This window comes from Pyrenophora tritici-repentis, chromosome 9 (assembly GCF_003171515.1).
Source record: "Pyrenophora tritici-repentis strain M4 chromosome 9, whole genome shotgun sequence".
In the NCBI taxonomy this organism is placed as follows: Eukaryota; Fungi; Ascomycota; class Dothideomycetes; order Pleosporales; family Pleosporaceae; genus Pyrenophora; species Pyrenophora tritici-repentis.
The window spans coordinates 299887-323382 of record NC_089398.1 but is presented as its reverse complement, the minus strand read 5'-3'; the positions used below and the strand labels follow the sequence as shown (position 1 = coordinate 323382).

At 52.0% G+C, this 23496-nt stretch overlaps 11 protein-coding genes across 11 annotated transcripts; 4 read left to right on the top strand and 7 right to left on the bottom strand.

Moving 5' to 3' along the window:
- Positions 1–3577: 3577 nt before the first annotated feature.
- PtrM4_144940 (uncharacterized protein) lies at positions 3578–4030 on the top strand (the record flags this gene model as incomplete). The annotated part of the gene is made up of 1 exon (XM_001942162.2): positions 3578–4030. The coding sequence occupies one exon, from the start codon at positions 3578–3580 to the stop codon at positions 4028–4030; it is 453 nt and encodes a 150-aa protein (XP_001942197.2).
- A 176-nt stretch (positions 4031–4206) lies between these two features.
- PtrM4_144930 (uncharacterized protein) lies at positions 4207–6493 on the top strand (the record flags this gene model as incomplete). The annotated part of the gene is made up of 2 exons (XM_066109783.1): positions 4207–6315; positions 6488–6493. The coding sequence occupies 2 exons, from the start codon at positions 4207–4209 to the stop codon at positions 6491–6493; spliced, it is 2115 nt and encodes a 704-aa protein (XP_065959766.1).
- Positions 6494–7641: 1148 nt separating this feature from the next.
- PtrM4_144920 (uncharacterized protein) lies at positions 7642–8054 on the bottom strand (the record flags this gene model as incomplete). Its single annotated transcript, XM_066109782.1, has 2 exons — positions 7642–7775; positions 7943–8054. The coding sequence occupies 2 exons, from the start codon at positions 8052–8054 to the stop codon at positions 7642–7644; spliced, it is 246 nt and encodes an 81-aa protein (XP_065959765.1).
- Positions 8055–9089: 1035 nt separating this feature from the next.
- On the bottom strand, positions 9090–9494 carry PtrM4_144910 (uncharacterized protein; the record flags this gene model as incomplete). The annotated part of the gene is made up of 2 exons (XM_001942164.2): positions 9090–9290; positions 9411–9494. 2 exons carry the CDS (start codon positions 9492–9494, stop codon positions 9090–9092), a joined length of 285 nt encoding a protein of 94 aa, XP_001942199.2.
- A 707-nt stretch (positions 9495–10201) lies between these two features.
- Positions 10202–11407, bottom strand: PtrM4_144900 (TT-ORF1 domain containing protein; the record flags this gene model as incomplete). The annotated part of the gene is made up of 1 exon (XM_066109781.1): positions 10202–11407. The coding sequence occupies one exon, from the start codon at positions 11405–11407 to the stop codon at positions 10202–10204; it is 1206 nt and encodes a 401-aa protein (XP_065959764.1).
- Positions 11408–11941: 534 nt separating this feature from the next.
- PtrM4_144890 (NRDE multi-domain protein) lies at positions 11942–12955 on the bottom strand (the record flags this gene model as incomplete). Its single annotated transcript, XM_001942165.2, has 2 exons — positions 11942–12835; positions 12890–12955. The coding sequence occupies 2 exons, from the start codon at positions 12953–12955 to the stop codon at positions 11942–11944; spliced, it is 960 nt and encodes a 319-aa protein (XP_001942200.1).
- A 705-nt stretch (positions 12956–13660) lies between these two features.
- On the top strand, positions 13661–14100 carry PtrM4_144880 (uncharacterized protein; the record flags this gene model as incomplete). Its single annotated transcript, XM_001942166.2, has 2 exons — positions 13661–14014; positions 14083–14100. 2 exons carry the CDS (start codon positions 13661–13663, stop codon positions 14098–14100), a joined length of 372 nt encoding a protein of 123 aa, XP_001942201.2.
- An 810-nt stretch (positions 14101–14910) lies between these two features.
- On the bottom strand, positions 14911–16821 carry PtrM4_144870 (TRF4, DNA polymerase sigma; the record flags this gene model as incomplete). Its single annotated transcript, XM_001942167.1, has 1 exon — positions 14911–16821. One exon carries the CDS (start codon positions 16819–16821, stop codon positions 14911–14913), a length of 1911 nt encoding a protein of 636 aa, XP_001942202.1.
- Positions 16822–17340: 519 nt separating this feature from the next.
- On the top strand, positions 17341–19446 carry PtrM4_144860 (transcription factor TFIIF complex alpha subunit Tfg1; the record flags this gene model as incomplete). Its single annotated transcript, XM_001942168.1, has 1 exon — positions 17341–19446. One exon carries the CDS (start codon positions 17341–17343, stop codon positions 19444–19446), a length of 2106 nt encoding a protein of 701 aa, XP_001942203.1.
- Positions 19447–20813: 1367 nt separating this feature from the next.
- Positions 20814–21502, bottom strand: PtrM4_144850 (uncharacterized protein; the record flags this gene model as incomplete). Its single annotated transcript, XM_066109780.1, has 2 exons — positions 20814–21112; positions 21247–21502. 2 exons carry the CDS (start codon positions 21500–21502, stop codon positions 20814–20816), a joined length of 555 nt encoding a protein of 184 aa, XP_065959763.1.
- A 343-nt stretch (positions 21503–21845) lies between these two features.
- PtrM4_144840 (DUF383 multi-domain protein) lies at positions 21846–22688 on the bottom strand (the record flags this gene model as incomplete). Its single annotated transcript, XM_001942170.2, has 1 exon — positions 21846–22688. One exon carries the CDS (start codon positions 22686–22688, stop codon positions 21846–21848), a length of 843 nt encoding a protein of 280 aa, XP_001942205.2.
- Positions 22689–23496: the final 808 nt, after the last annotated feature.

Here is a 23496-nt window from a genome sequence, read left to right as displayed (position 1 = left end):
CCATCGTGTGGTACAAATGATCAGTACTTTGACTCGTATCCCAGTCCTCAATCATGTGAGACAACGCGCAAGTGTGGCCTCGTCACACGGTTGAATCCTCGTGCATATGGAATCGAAGTGTTGTCTTTTCACCACATGGCTCTAGATCTTGTGTCGTATTATCTCTACCTTGCGAACTCGTATTTTATGCTATGCCAATATTGTATCGTACGTTGTTTCCCCAATAACGAAGCCGCCTGGATATGCTAGTAATGCAGTAGTTGACGCTGGTATGTTGTAATTAAAAAAGACCTTAGAAGTACGTATGCGAGCATGGCTCCACAGTATAGTTGATCCATGCTGTCGAAACTAAGCATTAGCATTTGGACTGATCAAAGCAATCCTTAGACCACAACTCGATCCTGCCAATTTACAGCGACATCTTGCGTTCGCTAGCCTGACAGCGGCCCGTTGCCGAACACCACAGCTGGTAGCGTGATACTAGGATCGCACTAGGAGTGCCCCGGATGTGACTGTAAGCATATCGTCGTAACGAGACTTGGCAATCGTATCGCCTTGTTCAGTGACGAGGCCTTACGTCGAGCCGGTCAGGAATATCTTGTGTAAGGCGCCAAGAGGCCTAGAAATTTTGGGGGTTCGGTTTGGTTCTTCTTTACACCGCTAGTGTATTCACACGCATAAGCCGCGAGGTAGCTATTTTTTTCTTGTATTTGACAGCATTTAAGTGATAGGGGGTAAAATTGCGGCGCCGCTGTATCAAGGCTTATATCCTTTGCGTCGGCATTTACCGGTACCTAGGTAGTGCACAATACTAACCTGTGTCGCAACATGAGTACGCGCGAAGTTGGTTGAGGCCAAATGTACAAGGGTTGACAAAAGCCCTGCAGAGCCTTTCTACCTCGTTCTCCCGGATTTTATGGAAAGACTTTGTACCCCGGGGCAATCAGTCCTGCAGTCACTTTTCAAGCTTTGCAACCACGGTGAGGAACGGTAGCTGTGTATGGATTGTCGGCTACCGTGCTTTTTCACTCTTACCTATGGAAGGACGATTTAGGATTAGTTCGAGATGGAACAGACCAGTATGCCAAACATACCCTCGGTACTTTTTTGGCCGACCATGATGACGCTTAGTCTAATTTTGTCCCCTGGCGTGCCGTTATGCGATGTGAACAGTGCTTTGGTAGATCTCTGATCAAGTAGTCAATACGAGATAAACGAGGAAGAAAAGGTAGCATGTCTAGACAAGCAACGCGAATATCCAGAGTAACCAGAGGTAGATAGCCACAAATACTCGGTGTGGTCGTTCTTCCAGATCCAAGACGACGGAAGACTCGTTGAACAGAACGTGAGCGGCAATATTAACCGCTTCATCTGATTGATTTTTCCATCCGATGTCGAAGTTATATATAGCGAATGCCATAATCATATGCGTAAACTTCAAGTCTGGTGGGGGTCGAGATGACTGCGGGGTATACTGGCCTCTGGTTGTGTCTTGTGGGCTCTGCCTGTTGGGTAGTACGGAAATGTAGTATGCCGAAACCTCCTAGTGTAACAGGCGGGGCGAAATTTGAACTGCCGTACACAATGATCTGCATGTCATGTATACTAGGATTTACAAAAGCGACTAAGGAGGACCCTGCCTCGCTGGAACTTTGTCACTTCCTCGCCGCGTCTTCCCCGGCCTTTTTGTGCGAGATACCGTCCGTACCGCCCGTCCCGGTCAAGCCTGTCTAGGTACCCCGTATCAACGAAATCAATGATGCTGTGGCGGATATCGTCGGAATGTTTAGGTTTACGGTCCCACTTGCAGGTCGCCGAAGATGAGCCGTTACAGGTACCTTGAGACCGCGAGTTCGTATTCCTCTATCAGATTTTTAATACATTCACTAGACTTGGGCTGAAACTGGGGTGCGGTAAGGCTATCGCGGAGATGCGGGACGGCAGAGTACCAGGCCGATAGCATGGTAAGAGTGCTCGTGCATTGGAGCACGCTTCTGCCGCTCCTCGTTTGTGGGCTACGTGTGACGGTTATGAGGAGAAGCGGATCACGTGTGTCACGTGATGGTGATACGTCATGTAAATAGACCCTGCTGCTGCCTTCGTAAAACGTGAGCACGACAACAGACAACACACAGGATATACTCTGACTACGGCCTCATGCGGTTGCACTTTAATTTATTGCACTCACTGCAACACTACGACATAACAATTACACCAATTGCGAACACGAGGTGTCTCTTCAAGAATCCGGCGCTTGCTGTTTGTTGAGGAAAGAGGTTCACAGAATAGCACACTAAATTTTCCTTACTTTGTTTCTGCATCAATCGCAGAATCTACCCGTGCAGAATGAGATGCCGCAATGCGGCATTGTCGGCATCCACGATCGTATTCCGCGGGGAAGAAGGTGGTTAAATGGCGAATTTACTGTCGTTGAGACAGAAAGGTCGACATAACTTCGTGGTGAGGTAGGTGTCCAGAATGTAAAATGTCCAGAATTATGGGCTGTTTTGTCTCTTAACTTCGCTCTCATAATCAGAAGCCGACACATGTGAAGTATGCTTATCCGAAGATATGCAACGTGTCATACCAAGCCGTAATCTGTGGCGAAAAGAAATGTCAGAACCTAAACTCCCTGCGTCGAGAATGGCCGCCGAGCGGCATCCTCCACCATCGCACTCAAACTCAGATATTTAGCCTCGTGAATAGCACATTGTAATCTAAACCCCTTCTTCTGATTAGCTGACGTTTGCTTAATTACCTCACCACTGTCATGTCAGGGGTGTGCATCATTTGTTTGTGAGACTGATGCTTCGGCGATGACCTCAAGAACCGTGAAAATGCCATTGAATCATCTCTTTAAATTTCCAATATCGTTCGTAGGGCTTAGATTCTGGATTTAAAAGATTGCCATGTTGGCTCACGGTATCCGAATTGCGGCATGTGCAGAACACGTCAGTACCAGGGCACGCTTAGACCAGAGTGGAGAACCGAGGTAGCGATTTCGAAGCTATGCCAAGTTGATGGATATTAATCAATCCACCAATAACTGGTATCTGCAAACGTTATATACAAGAGAATGTAAAAGCAGCCGTTGGGGGTGAGAATGGAAGAAGATTGGGGTTTGTTTCCCGAAACACGTCATGATGACCCTCGCCGATTCCAGAGTACGCCCCACTCAATGAACCACCTTCTCATTGAGAAGAATCTACTGGTTCTTCTTGGGTCCATCGTCTCCAGCTCCCTTACAATCTCATCTGCCAAAGCATTCCCTGTTAGGCACGCGATTATGCGCACAGTATACCACAGCGTGTTGAACAACTTGTCCATGCTTCTGAACGATCGCCCAGCAGTTTCGAGAAGCGCAAAGAAGACGTATAGGAAAGAACAGAAGCAAGTAAATGAGGGCTAGACAAATGCGTCGGTTCCAATTCCAATCCCGATTCCGATAACTACGATTTCTCGTGGTACAACCATACAATGTTAAATAGAAAACCAAGTTTGTAACTACCAGCTGCCTGAATTTGCTGGCACAAATCTCTACCAGCATCCGGAAACACCCTGTACGACTTTCTCCAGCATGCCTCTCTTCACACCCCAGTTCCAGATCGTTTCCGACCTCCATCTAGAAACACCACTAACGACGCCACAATACACCTCCTTCCGTCTCAATTTCCAAGCCAACAACCTAATCCTCCTCGGCGACATAGGCCTCGTCGTGAACTGCAGATTATTCGACTTCCTACGCCGCACGCTAGAGCAGAACAGAGGATGTCGCGTATTCTACATACTAGGAAACCACGAACCCTACCAAACCACGTACGAGCAGGCGCACGGATTACTGCGCGATTTCGAACAAGACGCTAAGGAAGCTTTCGGCGGTCGCTTCAAGTTTCTCTGTCGCGATCGCTACGTCGTGGATAAGAATATTACCATCTTATGTGACGGTTTGGGCCTTGCCAAGACCTACTCAGGTGCGAGTTGGGTACGGTTATCGCTACCACACTTTTTGATCACACACAAGTATATATAGCTGCAGTTCCTCGATAGCTATACAATGTAACGCAGTCCTCCTCCTCTCCTCACACCGTTACAGTTATGAGCCCGGAAGCCTTTAATTAAATCGCTGCGTTCACCCGATATACAGCTAACAGACAAGCTGTCGATACGACGACACTCAACACTAGGAGCATATTTAGCTAGGTAGTTATGGCAACTCAAGAGCACGAAATGCAGGTGACGAGAGCGTCAGTTACCCTCCGAAAGCCAGACGATTGGTCGAAATGGCTGTTCACGAGGAAGATATCCGCAGACCGGAATGGTCTGTGGGAGTACGTTAACCCAGATCTTTCGCCAGAGAGGCTGAAGATGCTAGAAGACGAGAGACCTAAAGAGCTCGAAGTAAGGAGATTTCGAAATCCTCTTACAGACGAGCAGATCGATATCCCAGACTTGACAGCGACAGAGCTCGCTACGTACAACTCATGGGCTAGACGATTCGATCGCGACGAGGCCAGGTGGCTCACGAAGGAGAAGGCTCTCCGAAACCTGAGCCTAGAGATCGTGCAGACAATTGACGTCAAACACCTAGACCTAATCCTCGATTGCGCAGACGCCTATAGCCAGCTGAGAACGCTAAAGAAGCACCTCTGTCCATCGATTGGAGAGAGGAACCACCAACTTAGAGCTCGGTACACAGCAGTCTGCACGAGACCAAAGACCGCAAACTTAGATACATGGTTCGACGAGTGGGTGACGATCACCCGACTCCTTACGGAGGCCAAGATGCCAGAGACGACTGGCAACAGGGCGCAGGAAGAGTTTATCCTGTCGATTAGAGGCCTGGACGATAGCTGGGCAGCTACTCAGCTACAAGACCTTATTAAGAAGGAACAGAAGAATGAAGAATTTCCGCTAATCGCGGATTTGATCGCGGAGTTCAGATCATACTACCGACGTACACGTCCAATCGCGTCAGGACTTGGAACCTTTGCTACGCTCGAGGTAGCAAGTAGTGGCAATAGCCAAGGATCTCGTACACGCACAGGACCATGGACACCAAGGTGTCTTGATGGGGAAAACCACAAATTCGATAACTGCCCGTACGTTAACCAATCAGTTCGGACAAAGGGCTGGAAGCCAGACAAGGCAATTCAGGATAAGTTCACAGAGCTTAGAGACAGTCCTACGACGAATTCTATAGCCAACGCACTGAGAGCAACAGAACGGGGCCTTAAGAAGAAAATGAAGCCGCAGGCTGAGGACCAGAGCTCGTCCTTGATCAGTATGGACGATGGACAGCCAGCGCGCGATAGGCCACACGTTAATGCGGTGCTACAGACTGCTGCAGCTACAGGACTGTCAGCTCCACCGCTGCTCACGAGATGGATGCCAGCATTAGGACGAGTCCTTAGGACGAGAGACGTCGCCTTTATGTCTAGTGATGGGACTGAGCCTGTCTACCCAGATCGACAGATTCTGAGAGAGGTGGTGACGATACTGGACGTTCCAGAACCACTAGAGGAAACCGACCAGGAGATCGAATTGCTCCTGCAGTCAGCGCAGGAAGACTGGAGTAGCCTGAGCTGGCCCGAGCAAGCCGCTCGAACAGAGCAAGCCAAAGATACGTCTCACGCGTTGCCAACACCTGAGAGCACTCTAGGACCGACGACTCGGCCTGAGCCCGAGCCCGAGCCCGAACCGGAAGCAGTCGAGAAAGACGAGTCAGAAATAGTCGAGATGCCGCGAGGCTGGGAGCCTATACCAGCCGAAGCAGAGGCACCAGATCGACGATTAAACAACGCTCCAAGACGTGAGGAGATTAGCGGTCAGGTTAGTGAGTCGAACGTTCTAACGGGGAAAAGGCAGAGGAAGACGCTCGGCACGTACTTTGTTGCGTTCGCCGAAGCACTCCAGCAAACAGAGCTACAGAAATCACGGCTACACAGGGATGAGCTTCCGCCTCCGCCAAAGAGATGGAAAGACCTAGAGAAGCACCCTTTTAGACAGGAATTCAAAGCAGTAGCAGCGGAAGAGTTTAAGAGCCGTCGAAAGAAGGGCTGCTTTAAAACAACGTTAGCCACAGTAGTTGATAGCCAGAGATCAGTTACGAAGTCGACAACTGAGGCTGAGCTGATAGCTCTATCAGCAACCGGAGGAGAAATGGAATGGTGGACCCGGGTCTTCCAGCATATTAAGTTCGACCTAGAGGTTCAACCAACGATCTACTGCGATAACGAGCAGACGGTCGGGATCGTCAAGAAAGAGGACGAACGGCTTCACACGAAGCTAAGACATGTAGACACCCATCAGATGTGGGTAAGACAGGAGGTACAGGAAGGAAGGCTCTGTGTAGAGTGGTGCCCTACAGCAGAGATGCCTGCGGACGGACTCACTAAGTCCCTCGTGAGACAGAAACACGCTGAGTTTGTGAGGCAGCTAGGGCTTGGAAATGTTCGCCAGCTCCTTACGACTCAGGTTGACACACCAGAAATAACAGAGCTACGGCACTGGCACTAGTCAGCTTTGTTGATCACGGCAGCTGGGGGGGAGTGTGACGGTTTGGGCCTTGCCAAGACCTACTCAGGTGCGAGTTGGGTACGGTTATCGCTACCACACTTTTTGATCACACACAAGTATATATAGCTGCAGTTCCTCGATAGCTATACAATGTAACGCAGTCCTCCTCCTCTCCTCACACCGTTACATCTTAGGCTGCACGTTACGGTCCGCCATTCAACAGGACCAGGTTACTGAAATTGCGGTCCGCTCAACTGATTTAAACAGCGAACGGGGTATCCGAAACTGGACTCTGGACAGGCATCAAAAAGAGCACCACAAAGATCTCGCGTGGCTGAGCTCTCAGATCGCGACAATTGAAAAGGAAGAGCCGCATCGTCATGTCATCATCGCAACGCATTACAGCCCGACAATTGATTCTAGAGCCAACGATCCACGGCATGAGGGGAGTGCTATGTCGAGTAATCTTGTTACGGATTTATCGCGAGAGCGGTGTTGGACTGCGCCAGTGGTTAAGCTCTGGGTGTTTGGTCATATGCATTATAGCTGCGAATTTCGGAATGACGAGACGGAGAAGCTTGTTGTTGCTAATCAGAGGGGATATACAGAACTTGGGTCGGGAGCAAGGAAGAGGAGGATGAAAGTGAAGGTAGTGGAGGCAGAGGAGATGTAGGCGGTGGTTGAAAGAAAGGAGAGTTGTAAAGAGGTGGATGTTCGCCCTATGGATGTAGAAACTGGAAATGTGGTAAAAGATAGTGAGAGGGGAGACAACGCGGAGAGTCCTAAAACATCATTTCGGCATTGGATAGCTAGACAGGTACAACGTTTGTGTAGTTGATAGCGCATTAGCTAAGTAAAACATCGTTTAAACTCCAACTTCTGTTGCAAGACTTGTTCAAAACAAGAGCTCGGCTCACTATCAGATTTCTGTGCCGCAACGAACGAGCAACTACCCCACTCCACCGGCCCAAGCTACCCATCACACCCCTCTTGCACACTGCACACTGCGCAATTCCTCTTCCCCCTTATCCCCCCTCCATATCCCTCCCCCAATCTTATCTCTTCATCCTCTCTCCCCCCATCTCATCTCCCCCTCTCCACCCGTTTCCCCCACACCCCCACAACTCACTGAAAACAATAAGTATGCGAGCAAAAAAGCGTACAACCCCAAAGTTTGACAAGAGCCGGCGAGCACTTATGAAGACAATCCTTGAGCTTATACTTTTCTTCCTCGGTTTTGCAGGTGTGGTCGCGAGAGACTGTTTGGCGAGGAGGATGGAGGTTAGTGTGGTGTTTGGGGAGGTAATAGGGGGTAGGGGAAGTGGGGGTTGGCTGGAGCTGGAGGTTGGGGGGTTAGAGGCGGGGAAGTAGGGAGTGGGAGTGGGGAGAGTGGGTGTATGGGGGAAGGGGAAGGGTGCATACTTACGGAGAAATGAACCACTGTCCGGGAGAACCTCGTCAGCGGCGTTCGTATAGATTACGGGGACGGCGAGGCCGGTGGTGGCCATAACGGCGAGGAGTACAGTTGTGGGACGCATAGTCGTTATTGTCGCGTTTGGTCTATTCCGTAAAATGTTCCCCAGGTAGTTAGTGTATTTGATTCAGTTAGATTTACTCCGAGCTCGCGAGCGTTGACGAATATAACAGGTACGTGAACACGCAGCGAGCAACGAGGCGATGGGTCTTTTATATATTCCAATGTTCTAATCCATTACAAACACAAATATGTTTTTCGGGTAGTGGGGTTGTCTCAGTGTAGAACCATGGTACGATCGATGGCAGTTGCTGGAAATGCCGAGAACCACCATGTTCGGAGCTGGAAGGGGCTTCAGAGGGGGAAATGGTCGGATAGGTTTTCTTGGGAGTGTTCTCGTTCCTGATGGGGTGGTAACTGGGCTTTTCAGGACTTTTTGCGCGATGGTGTGGGAAGGGAGGAGTGTGGGGGATGATTATGTGAGTGCGAGTGTATGTGCTACCCTGCAATCATGAACTTTCAGAGGAATACTTGGCGAGTCTTGTTTCGGTACCTTCAATATGTTCCTGGGTGTTGAGATAGGGCTAAGATGCCGGCCCCGCATATAAAGGGGAAACCCCAGATACATTCCCCGCATTACCAAGACCCAAGCCGTGGACCATGGACGACCCAATATCCAAGCAAGCAAACCCACTAAAACTAAAAAATCACCTACTCGAATTTAATTCCTCCATGACAGTGAGAAGTCTAGATCCCTAGTCTTCGTCCAAGAACATCGTCAAACACACGACCAACGCTCAAGCATACACTATCACGAACCCCCTACCACAAACTCGTCAGCAAACGTATATACTCAAACACCACCAGAACATACATTTCACTTCTCAGCCTAACATGAAGTTCTAGAAGCGAGTGTGAATCAGGTCTATTAAGAGATCTCAAGACATTCTACATGTATTTACCCAATTATTCCAGTCCAATTTCACCGTCTTTCCAACCATTCTTGCGCAAACTCAATTCAATCGACCAAACACCAAGATACACCAAGATGTGCAAGAATAACGTCACCACAACCCCCGCTTAGACCTCCTTAGACCCCTCACCCCGCTGTACACTCCCCCCCACCAGCACCGAAAACGAACATCTCCGGCCCCTTGGCCTCGGCCTTGCTGTCATCCTTACTCTCAAGAAGCTCAGCTCGAGCCTTTTTCTTTCCGCGCTGACGTCTTTTTCCCTTTTTGTCGGTAGTGTCTTGCGGGTTGGGCTGCGGGTGAGCGGCTGGCGCTGCGGGTGTAGAGGACTGTGGGTAGTGTTAGCGTTTATGTTTTTCGAAGGATGTGGTGTGGGTTTGGAGTGGAGTGGGGTGGGTTTGTAGGATGGAGGATGGGGAAAGAGAGGCAACAGGAGTGGGAAAACTTACAGTATTAAAGTCGAAGATTGGAATTTTCTCCGTGACACCGCTCTGCTTCTGCTTTTGAGCCTTTCCCTGCGTCTTCACCGGCATACTCGGTTCCTGGAAGACATCCACACCCTTTCCCTTCACAGGCGATGTATAGGCAATCGGCGCATACAACCCCGCATCCAGGGGTTTCGGGCTGGTCTGCGGTGGCGGCGGCGGCGGCGGCGTGTACAACCCCGCGAACAACCTACCACCAGCACTACTACCACCGTGACCCGCAGGAAATCCAAGATCCGCAAACCCCGTTGTCGTCGTATTAAACACAGCACGCTGAGCCTTCACTGGGCTGGTCTGACGGATATGCTGCGGCAGTTGTGCGAGTTGATTGGACACGAGGGTGCGGTGGATGTTCGTGTTTGGTGAGGGTTTGGGCGGGAGTTGGGCAAGCTGTGTAGAGACGAGATTTCGGTGCAGGGTCGTGTTCGGGGATTCGTCCTGAGTCGTAGCCGCATTTTTCTGGGGAGATGCGTGTTTAACGGGACTCGCAGGCTTAGGGGTAGATGCATGTTTCCTTGGAGATGCGTGCTTAGGAGGCGAATGCTGAGGTGTATGCGGTGTGGGTGCGAAAAAACCGGGATTCCTCAAGTTCGTATCATGGTAGGGTGCTACTACCAGTACTCCTTTGTGGTTCGTCTGGGGGGGTTGAGAAAGCAGGTTTTTGTTGCTGTTTGCGGGGAGACGATGGGTGGCGGGCGTGCTTCTTGGGTGGAGATAGGTGGGGAGTACGCGGCATGTAGGAAGATGGAACCGTGTTACCGGTTGCTGGAAAAGTCGGTCCGGTTTGGTGGTTTGGAGCGGGAGGCGGGTGTGTGGGTCCCTGGAGTGCGGGAAGAGGGTGTTGCTGTGCGGGGGGGCGTATGGTGAAGTGTATGCTGTATATAGACAGAGTGACCCTGTTTTCTGTATGCTGAGAACGCTGGTCCTGCTTGCTGTGGCGGAGGGGTCGAGAATGCAGGTATCTGAACGGCGTGATGATGAGTGTGATGGGTGTGAAAACCGGCATCCTGGTTGTTGTAGGCTGTATATTCTGGCCCCGCCTGATGGATCGGTGGTGTCGGGACCTGCAGAGAACGATGATACTCCTGTGGCGGGTACCAAGTCTGATCCTGAAAGCCGTACGTCGGGAACACCGGTCCACCATGATGCACAGTCGGCGTCGGGACCACGTGACGCTCCTGCGGCGTATACCCAACCTGACCCTGCTGACCATACATCGGGAAAATTGGCCCACCCTGATGAATCGGCTGCGACGGCGCCTGCACACAACAATGACACTCCTGCGGCGCATATAAAACCTCACCCTGATTGCCGTACATCGGAACCAACCATCCACCTTGGTAATGATTGTCGTGAGGGGCCGAGAATGCGGCGTACTGATGTGTGTAGTAGTGGTACCAGTCTTGTGCTGTGGAAATGTGGTTGTCGAGACGCCAGTGTGATGTAATGCTGTCGACGTCCGATAGACTGCCCCAGCTGCGCAAGCTGCCGCTGTATTCTTCTTCTTCGTCGTCGTCGTCGTCGAGTTTGGTGTCGTTCTTCTCTCTCGATTTTTCGACTTCGCCACCCTCCTCTTTCTCTTCTTCGATCTTGAACACATCTTCAACCATAGGCTCTAGTTTCACCGTCGCCTCTATCTCTGCCTCTGCCTCTAATTTCGCATCCTCCTCCCCATTCTCGTGACCGGCCTTCTCGCGTCCAACAATCTGATACCCCGTATCGCCCACATACTCAAGATCAAAATCCTCAATTGGCGGATAGTACGTCATAGGCCGAACATCTGGATCCAACTCCAGCCCATGGAGCTTCGCGCAAGACCCGCAATCGCTCAAAGGTTCCTGCAAGTCGAACTTGTGATACCCAGCTTTGCACTCTGTGGAGACAAGGTCGCAGCAGTGAAATGGGTCGAGGAAGTGCGAGGTGTCGGTCTCGGGGTGCGTGATGCTAAAGATTAGACACATATTTCCGCTGCTGCTGCTGGGATGGGCGGCAAGAATTGGGGGTTTGAGCCGCTTGGTCGCACGGTGGGTTCGCAGTGCAAAGAGAGAGAGAGAGAGAGAGAGAGAGAGTGTGTGTGTGTGTGTATGGGGGGATGCAATGGGAAATGTGAGCTGGGGGGGATCGGTGTTGCAAACTAGGAGTGGGAGAGTGAGTGAGAGTGGTGGGAGAAGTAGCTAGGTATAGGTTTGGGGTGCGCAACCTTGACTGAGGCGCGTGGTGTGTCGCTTAGTCAAGGGTATGAGCAAACGGGGTCCATGTGTGCTGTTGGTAAACAAGGGTGCAGGTGACGGCGGGTTCGTGAACACGTGAGCACGTGACTGTGCGCTTGCGCAACGTTCGGGGGTCAGTATGACGTGAAAGCGTTTTCGGAAAATGAGAGTAGACGCGCTGAGAAGAGAGGCTGTGAATGCAGGAAAAGATACGCGCTGAGAAGAAAATGTGTGAATCCATTACCAAACACCCAGAAAATGACAGCACGACAGTCTCTTACTCCCCTACCACCCCTCAATCTCATACTCAAACTTTCTATCCCCCTTGCCAAGCTCAATCGGCTTAGCATCCCCATCATACAATGTCCTCTCAAAATACGTCACCTTGCCTTCCCGATCACACATTACAATCACATTCTTCTGGGTGCCATAGCACCCACTCGTCGCATCCATTGCTTTATTCTTCACCACATCGCCCACCTCATGCTTTGGCATCCTATGCTCCTCCAGATGATCCCTGCCAATCGCAGGAATAAAAATACTATGCCTCAGCTGATTCAGATACATATCCCACTCTTCGTTTTCCTTCTGCCGCGGCATGGTATCCGTTGACAAGACAGCGAGGAGGCGGGATATCAGCTGCTCCTGGGTCTCTTCCAAGGCCACGGATTCGGAAATGGCGTGTCGGGTCCAGGCTTCGCCGTTGAGGACTTTGGGCCAGGTGCGGTCGGTGTAGGCGGCGTTGCTGAGGGCGTGGGTTTGGTTTGGTTCGGCGAGCAGGTGCGTGATGTCTTTGGTATCGGGCGTGCGGTTGCTGACGATGGCGAGGCCGTTATTTTGGCCTTTTACTACGTCTTGCATGAAGCCGTAGCAGAGGGAGAAGCCGCCCACGCCTTGGACGCCGTCTTCTTCAATCATTCGCTTGGCAAAGTCGACGGTTGACTCGTTTTTCGCAGGCGGGCTTTTTAACCATGCGTTAGGGATGAGGCCGCGGCTTCGGGCCCCGATTACGATGGATTCGTCTTCTTCGCGGTAGTTGGTTAGGACCGCTAGTCGGCCTTGTCGGGTTACGCCGAGCCAGGTGCCGTGGGCGGGTCGGTGGAGGTCGTAGCCGCCTAGGACTTGGGTGTCTGGTGAGGGCCACCATATCGCTTCTGCCGTTGGTCGATGGAGATATTCCTGGACTTGTTAGACGGCAGGATGCGATACATGATGAATTACAAAATCGCCTACATCTCTGTTATTCAGCAGAATGAACGGATAGTCGGGATGCGCGGAGGAAAGAATAGCGATGCACATGATTAATCAATGGATGTTCTCGATGAAGACTTGGAGATGGACGTGGTGTGATGATGTTTGCGTGGTGGCGCTCAGAAAATCGGAAAGGGTCGGGTCAGGTCAAACAAGATAACCTTTTCCGAGCTGCAGCAGAGAGAAGCGGTGAGAATGATTGCCAGCGAGGGAAACTCGTTGATATACGTGGTTCCAACGGTGGTGGTGCCACGGGCGGTCGAGCGAGGTGGGACGACAACATGGTGAGATACGTTAGAACACCTGAGCCCAGAACACGCCGTCTGATGTGGGAGTGACGGAAGAAGGGCGGTCTTCGGGCCTTGTTAGTGTGGGTTTTTACTCAAACATGCTACATGGCATATGTGGTTTCTCTCGATCGACGTCTAGTCATGACACCTGAAGTTTAATCAAGTCCCTCACAGACAACGACGTGGCACACCCGCGCCCGCGCCCGTTCCTGCAGCACCCACGCGGAGTAACAAAACGCGGAGAAGGCCGAAAACGACAACCACGCACGTGCGGCACGCGGTTAGTTAAGCGAAGACAACCCCTGTCCATGTCAGCTTACCCCGATCACCATTGCTCGAGCTCAGATCCCTGCTAAACGTCACGCCGGCCCACCCAAAACACAACACCTTGACCTCTACCCACTCTAACAGCAATCAGCTTCAAAGTCTCTCCACACGCCAAAACACACGCAACACGCACACAATGGCTGCAAACTTCTCCCCCTATCAAGATACCCCCGAAGCCTCGCGCGCCCTCTCCCCCCCACCCCTCCACTCCCCCGCCCATCAACCGACCGCTCACGCCCCTCCCTCGACCGCACCACACACACAACCCGCACGCCCACCTACCACGACTACTTCCAGCCCTCGCCGCCTCCCTCACACACCCCGTCGCGCTCCCCTCCCCAGCACCACATTCCTCCACCCCCGCACCACCATATCCATGTTCAACACCTCGCTCTCCATCCCACTCGACTACGAAGCCAGCGCCGCATACCTGCTCCTGCCCCCCGCTGGCGCCGTCCTCCTCTTGATACTGGAGCACCAGAGCGATTACGTGCGGTTTCACGCGTGGCAGAGTAGTTTGCTATTTAGTGTGGTTTTTGTGGTGCACGTTTTTTTTAGTTGGTCGAGCTGGATTAGTTGGGGGTTGTTGGGGGCGGATGTGCTTGTGGCGGCGTGGTTGGCTTGGAGGGCGTGGTGGGATGGTGAGTTTGGAATTTCTTTTCTAGGTTTGGGTTTTTTTGGGGGGAGACGGGAGGGATAGATGGGATGGGATGTGCTGACGTGTGTTGTAGCTGCTACGTTGGATCGATACGAGGTTCCGTTTTTTGGACCGTTGGCGAGCTCGATTTTAGATGATGAGTAGCGGATGGTTTTGGTGGTAAGCATGGCGTTTAGGGTGCATTTGATGGCGTTGCTGTTATGATAATGGTCATGTTCACGGCTCTAGAATTGCTCAATGGTTCATGTCTCTATTTTTGATAGAGATTGGGAGGTTTCTGGTATATAATCCTCGCGACGCGGTGGCGTTGTTTTCTAAAGGGAGCTGGTATATTTGCATTGTATTTGGGTGACTTTTGTTGCATGATATGGGATATTAACGTTTGGAAGATACACCAATGACATGGACTTTATGTAGTAACAAGTCGCTAAGATTGTCCTTTGTATCTGTACAATGAGGTGACTGCCACGTCTTTTGATATGCAGCATCGACTATGCTAGTCTGCAGAGTGGAAAACTACTTTTATTCTATATTTCATCATCGCATTTCATATCTCATCAAGTCATCAATCACGGTGTCCATAGATCCACCTTGTTACCCGAGACATTGTTACACTCGATAATCCCACCCATCTCCTGTCCAACCCCACCCTTGCTCTTCTCCCACCAAGACTTAGATTAGAAAACATATCCTACAGTCTCTTTCAGCTTCTATACCGGCCGCGCCGCTCAGTCATACTCGAAAACCTCATCAAAGATACCACCTTCAGGCGGAAACCCCTGCCCCACAGCCCTAACAATCCTCCACGCCCTGCGAAACTCATCTCGAATCGTAACGATACCACGATGCGTCACTGTCCTCGCGACATTGTGATCAACCTCGAAGGGATCCTCAATGGCGAACAAATACCGATTCGTAACCTTCTTCTCCGCCGTAATCTTTGTAGTCGCGCTAACCCACCCCTTGGCCTGCTTGGTCAAGATGCCACCCGGTGTGCGCAGCGACAAGACCTCATTAGTCCAGTGGAACTGTGGCGGTCGCGGGTAATTGTATCCAGAGAGCGAAGCGTAGTATTGGAAAAACCCTCGTAGGAGCGAACCGAGAGATTCCTTGTTTTCTGTCAACTGCCCCGTTTGGGCGCTGTGGATGATTTCATGCTCGTGGCGCCAGAAGCGGACTTGGTAGCCTGAGATGATTCGCGTCGTTGTGTGTTCTGGTTTCTTGGCTATGAGCTGTAGGTTTGGACATACCGGTGGATAGGCGATGTTGACGAGGTAGTGCAGCACCATGAGTACCCAGCCGTAGGAAGAGAGGGTCCCGGAATAGGCGCTGTTGACTTTGCGACGCTTGGCCCATGACTTTACGAAGAGGACCATTGGCCGCACGCGGGGATCCGTCAGTGAGTAGCATTTGAGCATGTGGGTGTTGTGGATTCCAAGTGGGTTCTCAAAGTTGATGTCACATTGGATTCCGCAGCCGGTCTTTGGGAAGTCGAGAGGCCCGACTACTTTTTCACGTGACCATTGCTTTCCAGAGCGCTGGTTTTGGTCCTTCTTTGCCTTGTCGTTGGTTACACTAGATGTCTCTGTCGTAGGCGACTTGACCTCAGTCTTTGGGGCCTGCAAACTGTTCTTTGTAGGTGCTGTAGTGCCTAGTGTCGGAAAGTTGGTCACAAACTTAGCAGCATCCACCTGTGGAGTAGGTGGTACCTGGTGATTTGCTGCAGGCTTTGGCTGTACAAACGACCGTGTTGCGTCTGAAGGGTACTTTTCCTCATCAGGAAGCTCATCCCACTTTTGGCGTTCTTCAAAGAGGGCCGTGTAAAGAGTCTCTGTTGGGCTTTGACATATCTTCAGTATAGGCACTCGTGTCCGCGTGAGTAGGCGACCGCCCAGCTTGGCATCAAGTACTGCTCGCTCTAGTAGACGTGGGATACCTCGATCAATGGAGAAATCGTTGGCTCTGGCTGGATCCCTGTATGTTGGTACAACAGCGAGGTCCATGTCTGAGCCAGGCATGCCAAATCCAGAAGCCAGACTACCGAAGCCGACCAGTGAGATGTTCTCAATGTCTCCAGAGTAGTACTTAGCAAAGGCTTGTTGCATAATCGTCTCTAGATACTTTCTAAAGTCTTCCTTTTCTTCGATTTCAGACGTGGACATTTCAACCTTGGTAATCTCCTCTGCAGCTATTCGGTCTAGATGCTCAATCTGAACCAAGGGATTCTCTCTCGGTTGGGGTGTTCGTGGTGCATATGTTGTTTGTGGCTGGGAATGTTGTGAAAAGGTCGGGCCTGTTTGGGCTTGACCTGGCGATGGGTAATGCGGGCGTTGGAGAACTCTCGGCGGATGTTGACCGCGTGCGGGAGCTGACATGTCCCAGACTCGACCGCCTCCTCTTGCTCTGCTTGGGAGTGAAGGGTTCTGACGCCACTGGTCTTGACTGGGAGGGTTGGCATCGTCGACGAAATGACCACCACGTCCCCGCCCACGTCCCCGCCCTTGGCCCCGTCCTCGCCCTCTCCCTCGTCCTCTCTGTGTTGATTGGCTCTCTTGGCCGGCCATGTTGACATTGTCGAGAATCATGCTGCGCAACTGACCCTCGAGCCCACTCAACTGGGGCGCATTTTGTTGTTCCATGATGTCGGTTTAGTGTAAATTGGGATGTGAATTGAAGATGCGGCAAGATTCCGCTACACAACCTTTTCTACGCAAGCATCAGGCGACAAGCACGCAGTAGTCGTTTGGAGTAGTCGTTTGTCGCACGTGATGGATGTTTGTGAATTCGAGCTGAAGGAGCTGCAGGTGTGAGGCTGATGCCTAATCTATCTTGCTCCCCGCGCGACCACTTCAAGCTACGGAAATGCCCAAAAGGAAGCGAAGAGGGGTAACATGGAAAATCGACCAGTGCTTTGCGATGCAGGTACTTGTAGTGTCACTGTTCCATGGGACTGCCGAGTCAGCGATTCACAAGAGGGAAAGTCTGGCTTGGCGCGCTAGCTCGTTTACAGTGCTAGCGCAGCGCTGTGACGTTCCAACCGCTGCGGCCTTTGGAGGCTTCGTTGAGACAGGCGACTTGGTCTTGTCGCTCTCTTTATCCTCCACCCACCACCTTTACCTTCATTTCTTGCCCTCATCATCGCTTCAATTATCCCCGATATGAACGGCAACATGAACGGTAACCCGCCGTCCGTCGCGCCTGCCGCGCCCGTCGCCGCCAATGGCCAGCCTGTTCGTCGCCGTCGCCCGCGTCCCCAGGCAGACGTCTTGCGCAAACCCCGCCGGCCGCTCCAAAACATCACGAAGCCTTTGGTGTCATTGTCGCAGATGAACGAGGCCAAGAAGACGGTTCCCACCGCAGAAAACGGTGCGCGGTCCAAGGAGGAGCTCAAACAGGAGTTTATAAACCAAGGCGCCCACGTCTTCCCGCTTATTGTGAGCCGCAAGAACTTGAAGGAGCTGCGGCACCACGTGATGCGCCTGCAGAGCAAGAGTCACGTCGATATCCAGGATGAGAAGCAGTTTGCGCCCCCGATCAAGCTCCACCGCCGAGATCCCCGCGCGCCTCCAAGCGGTGTAGGTTCGCACTACGAGGAAGAGGATACCAGGGAAGACATGGAAGAAACCAAGGAACGCGAGCGCATTGAACTCCAAAAGGAGGAGCGTCGCAAGGTTCGCGAGGAGAACCAGGCCAAGATTGCACCTACTGGCACCAAGAAGCCTCCTGCCTTTCATAAGAAGACGGAGCAAAAGTACCGACCTGACGACACTCCAGAGGCTAAGAAGCGACAACTGCTCCGTTACGAAGAGACGCTGCCGTGGCACTTGGAGGATTATGAGAACAAACAGACGTGGGTGGGCACCTACGAGTCTGAAATGTCCGAGACGCACGTCATGCTGTCAACTACAAACCCCGGCAATATCCAAACTGCCATACAATTGGCGCCCATGGAGCGTTGGTACCGATTCAACGTTAAGAACAAGGTCAAGGCTGGTAGCGATGATATGGACAAGCTCGTGACGAAGCTTGAGAGCGGCGGACCTAGGTTCTTCGCCGAACTGGAGAGGCGCCAGGCCCAGCGTGTCAAGGCTGAGGATGAGGCAAAGTTGTGGAGTGGAGTGCGCACTCGCGTGGGTGGTGGTGCAGACGACGAGGGTCGGATCAAGCGAGAGCGCAACGATGACGACATGGGCGGCTTCGTCAAGCGTGAGGCTGATGCCGACGACATTGACTTTAACCTCGAAGAAGATTTTGCTGATGACGAAGAGGGTCTCAATGGACTCTTCGAAGGTGAAGAACAAGACGTCAAAGAGGCAGCTGAAAAGCTGAAGCGTGACCAATTGCAAGCCGCACTGTGGGATCGACCAGACGAGCAACTGCTAGCACGAAAGGAGGAGGAAGAGCGGAGATTGGCAGAGTTGACCAAGGCGTCTGAGAAGAGCACGAGGAAACAGCTGGCCAAGCGTGAGAAGCAGTATGATTATCTCGACAGCGACCCCGAGAACCCGTACATTACCGAAAGCGAATCCGACACCGATTCAGAGACGGAGCGACAGCAAGCCAAGGAAGAGGCAGAGAAGAAGGCAGCCGAGCAAAATGGCAAGGCTGTCGAGGGCGGCGCCATGGCTTCTGGCACATCGACAAAGGCCAACACCCCCTCAGGGAACCACAAGGCGAACGACGGGAAGAGTAAGAAGCGACCCGGCTCACCCAACCTCTCAGAAGCCAGTGGCAACGAGTCATCACGCAAGAAGCACAAGAAGAAGCATTCTGAAAAGCTCGCCGACGGGACACGAAAGTCAACCCTCGGCAGCTTTAAGGGCGCCGGCTCCGGCAGCGACAGCGAAATGACAGACGCGGGCAAGAAGCGCAAAAAGGACAAGAAAGAAAAGAACCGCATTATGATTGGAAACACACCCAGCGCCACCCCAGGCGCCAGCCGCGCAGGCAGTCCCGCCGCAGGAAACGGCAGCCGCGCAGCTAGTCCCACCACCACGACCACTGCCGCACCCGCCAGACAAGCCCTCCCCTCGGCCAGAGAAATCTACGACTCACTCCCCCCTCAAGGCATGAATATTCAAAACCTCATTGCCAAGTTCAAGGGCCGTGTCGACAAGACTAATACGCAAATGTTTATCAAGTTGGTCAAGGCGGTTTCGAGCTTTGATAAAGCCAAGAGCTGGTTGACGCCGCTTCCGGCTATGCCGTCGGATGAGCATATTAGTGCGTATATGACTGGGGGGAGTGCGCCCAAGACTACGTAGGCATGGTTTGGTTTTGAGGGGTGGTTTGTATGATAGGGATGGGTTGGTTGCACTTTGGAGTTTGTTTGGCATGGGCATGAATGGGATTGGCATTAAGAATGGCATCTTGAGGGTTCAGGGGGGTTCAGAAAGGGCAATGAGATGGAACTATCATCAAGGTCGTAGTCTTCAGACTGTGGATATCATATCAATACAAAGACTGGACATGTAGATACTACTTGGTGCTGTCTCTACCGCACAGTTTTAATCTCGTCTTCCCCTTCTCCCTTTTCACTCGCTCCAACACTTACACTTGGACTTACACTCACACTCTCCACCGGACTCTGTCTCACCCCTACCTCCAGTCCCTTCTCATCCCCAGTATGACCAGCACCACCCATCTCTTCATCCCTCACATCCACATCCCCATCCCTCCTCCTCATCCCCCACCCACCCCCCAACCAACCCACCCCCTCTCCCACGGCCCCCTAACAACCATAACCAAAATCGCCCCTCCCACACACGCAACCCCCAACCCCCCACTCGCCCTCCACCCCCCACCACAAACGCCCTACTCCCCGCTGCTGTCCCCACCAGCTGCCCACAAAACGTACAAACCATAAACACGGTATTCACACCATTCCGCCTCTTAGGCTCAACCTCATAAATCCTCGTCCGATTCGCAATCTGCGCGGTTTGATTCCCAAAGTCCATGAGCAGGGTTTGTAGCACCGGGCCTGCGAGGCTGATGGGGCCTAGGGCCGTGCCGAGTGTGGTGCCGACGAGGGAGATGGACAGGCCGAGGAGGGCGGTGTAGTGCGGGGGGAGGGTGTAGCGGTCGGATACGTGGTGTGTGTAAAGGGGGGAGAGGAGCATGGCCGATATACCTAACAGGCCAAATAAGCCAATCGGCAGGGGAGAATAGTTATAAGGGGGTGATGACAGTAAAAACGTCAACGTCGTCCAAAACGCCGTAAACGGCGCACTCGTCAACATGCCCGCTGCACAGGCTTGTAGCAGAACGGGATATTTCACCAGCATCCCCGGTAAATCAGCGATAAGCCGCCAGTACCGTACGCCGGCGGGGTTTGTACTTGGGTAGTCTGGCATGAAGCACCATAGCAGGATGAAAATCACGTATTGCAATCCGAGGGACATCCAGTACACAGCGCGCCAGGTTGTGTACGCGGCGATTGTACCGGATAGCACGCGGGCGATTAGCACACCGAGCATGAGGCCTGAGACGATTATACTAAGAGCTGAAGCGCGACGGTGCGGTGGTGCGAGGTCGCCGACGAGGGGGAGCATGAGTTGGGGGGTTACTGTCGTGGTAGCCACGAGGAAAGAAATCGCGGTAAAAGTATTCAAATCAGTCGTAATACACAGGACTAACCTAAAATCCACCGTCTGGTTAGCATAATCTCTAAGCTAAATGGGGAGGGGAAGACGAACCACAACGTAGCCGTAAAAAACACCAATCCGCAGACAAAAGGCCGACGCGGGAGGATGTCACCCAACGGGCAGAGGAAGATTAATCCAAACGCGTAGCCGGCTTGCATGACGGTGGGGATTTGAGATACGCGGTCGGGGGGGACGGAGAAGGAGTGCGCGAGGAGGTTGAGGATGGGGTGGTTGTAATAGAGGTTTGCTACTGTGAAGCCGCCGGCGAAGGCGAAGAGAATGTTTACTAGTAGTTTGTCAGTTCGGTGGGGTGTTGGAGGAGTGAAAAGGTTTGTGTGTGTGTGTGTGGTGGAATTGTAACGAGGTGTTTCTGGATTGAGGATGGCAACTCAATGGTCTGATGTGGGTGGCTTTACTTACAGCTCATGGAAAACTGGGGTGGTTTATTGGGATCGTAACGACAGTTTGGTGGCGTCCATGTTAGGATTGTCCATGCTCTTTGTAGTATCGACGGCTGCTTGTCTACTTCTTCTTGTTCGATTCCTGCATCGTGTCCATCTTCTTTAATTACGTCTTCTACACCTTTTATCCCCATGGCCGTTGATGACACCGTCTCGTTGGTAGACGTCGTCGCCGTCTCTCCTGCCCCACTCGCCGTCGGTTCCACTGATGTCATAGCGTGTTCAATGTCGTACGCATCCTACTCTTGCTAATCTATACAAGACACAACATATACCAGCGGACGCAACTTAACATATAACACAATGCATACACGTGTAAAAGGAAGAAGACAGCCGATTCACATAAAATCCATGACGGGATATATTCCGCTTTAGACTAGACGTCGGCAAGTATCCATTAATGAGGAGCCGGAAACGGGGTGGGGGGCGAGAACGGTGTAGTCTGTTATATCCGTTATCGCCGCCCAATCACACAATTAGCCCGAGAAGTGGGTACAAGACATCGGTTGATTGTAAAAAAGCAACTGTCCAGTGTCGGAGTATTTGTGTATTCTGTAATTAGACAATGTCGACGATTTTCTCGTCTTCGTCTTCTTCTTCCGCCGCCTGTCCGTTGTCCAAGGCCATCAGTTTTCCACTACCACCTGCACTTGCCATGTCGGGAATATCCTCCTCCTCGCCCTCTTCTCTTCGCATGAGAATCTGTACCACACGATCGCACGCTTCTTGTACACCCTCGTCATCAACGTGCATGTGACACTCCCTAACGATAGGATAAACCTTTACCCGCCTCAACACCTCTCTGCTTTCCTTTGTCGTGCTTAACAGAAGCAGCGTCTCTAGATGTGTCTTCATGATCTCGACGTCGGATTCGCGCGCCTTGTCCGGCTCGAGTAGTTGTAGCTCGTCCAACATGCCTTCTGTGTCGTCGTCTGCGTACTCTTCCGGCCCCATGAGGGGGAGGAGAATGTATGGCAGGAGATTTGCGCCAATCGATGGAGGGGGTAGGTTCGGGTCTTCGGACAGGTTTGAGAGAAGTACTGGGTGCGCGGGTACGTGGAAAGCAACGTTCTTAATCGTCGAGGCTACACCGAGGCGTCGGATGTGTGAGGCGTGATCTGTAAAGACTTGGATCTTGGTGATCGGTATGACGTTATCGTCGTGCTCTTGGGGTGTTATGAGGTATTCGCGTGCTTTGGGGAACTTGGCTAGGTCGGCGAAGAAGTAGGATAGGTAGTCAAAGTCTGCGTGCTTGTTGTATGCGCCTGCTGCACCCTTGACAAAGCAGTCCATGAGCTGGTCCATGGCCCATGTCGACTTGGATAGTTCTTTTGGTACATCCCGCTTCAGCTCCAATACGCGCTGTAAGGAGTCGTCCTTGGCCATGTTGGCGAGGAGCATGGCGATTTCATTCGCATTCTGCTCTTTCGGATTCTACACAAGTCAGGTCGGATCGCTCTCTTACGTTTGGGAAACTGACATACAGTTATCCGCGATAGTAGCGTCTCGAGAAATTCATCATCCTTGGCCAGCGCCTTTTGCACCTCGCCGTCGGCGGAGACGTTGATGAGGATGGTCAGGGCATTCTTCGCTATAGGTGCATAGTCTTTGACAAGCAGTTTAAGATCCCTAATGGGCTCTAGCTGGTTGCGCTTCCATAATGCAGTGTTGGCCTGCGAATATCCGAGCAAATGTTCGGCAGCTGCACAGTGTGAGCCTCGTCGCGAAGTGGGGTGGAGGGGTTGCGCTGACCCGTCTGTCTAATCTGTGTATTGCCATGGTGCAAAAACTCTACGAGCTGGGAAATGATCTTAGTCTTGAACTTAGCCAGTCATTTTTACTTCATTCTCACCTCTTCTAATTCGGTCGGCATCGTGGCTTTGACTAAGTTCTTCTTCTCTGAGCGATGACGAAGTACCAACTTTTTTTCGCTTGTATTAAGGTTATCGATAAGCTTAGCGCAAACCCTGCACCTCAAGCCTCGCTCTGAGTTGTCGCGAGCCACATGCTCACTGCAGCAAGGAGAGCCATGATTACGTACTTCATCTACTGCATATTGCTAACTCTATTCTTAATCATCATGGCCTGATTTCAAGCCTCGCATCATCACTATCGCACATCACTTCGCACATGCCTTGCAGATGGACCGAGACGCGGCCGTGATTCGGAAGACCCAGCAGATGACTGGTGGGCCTTCGGGATACGTCTC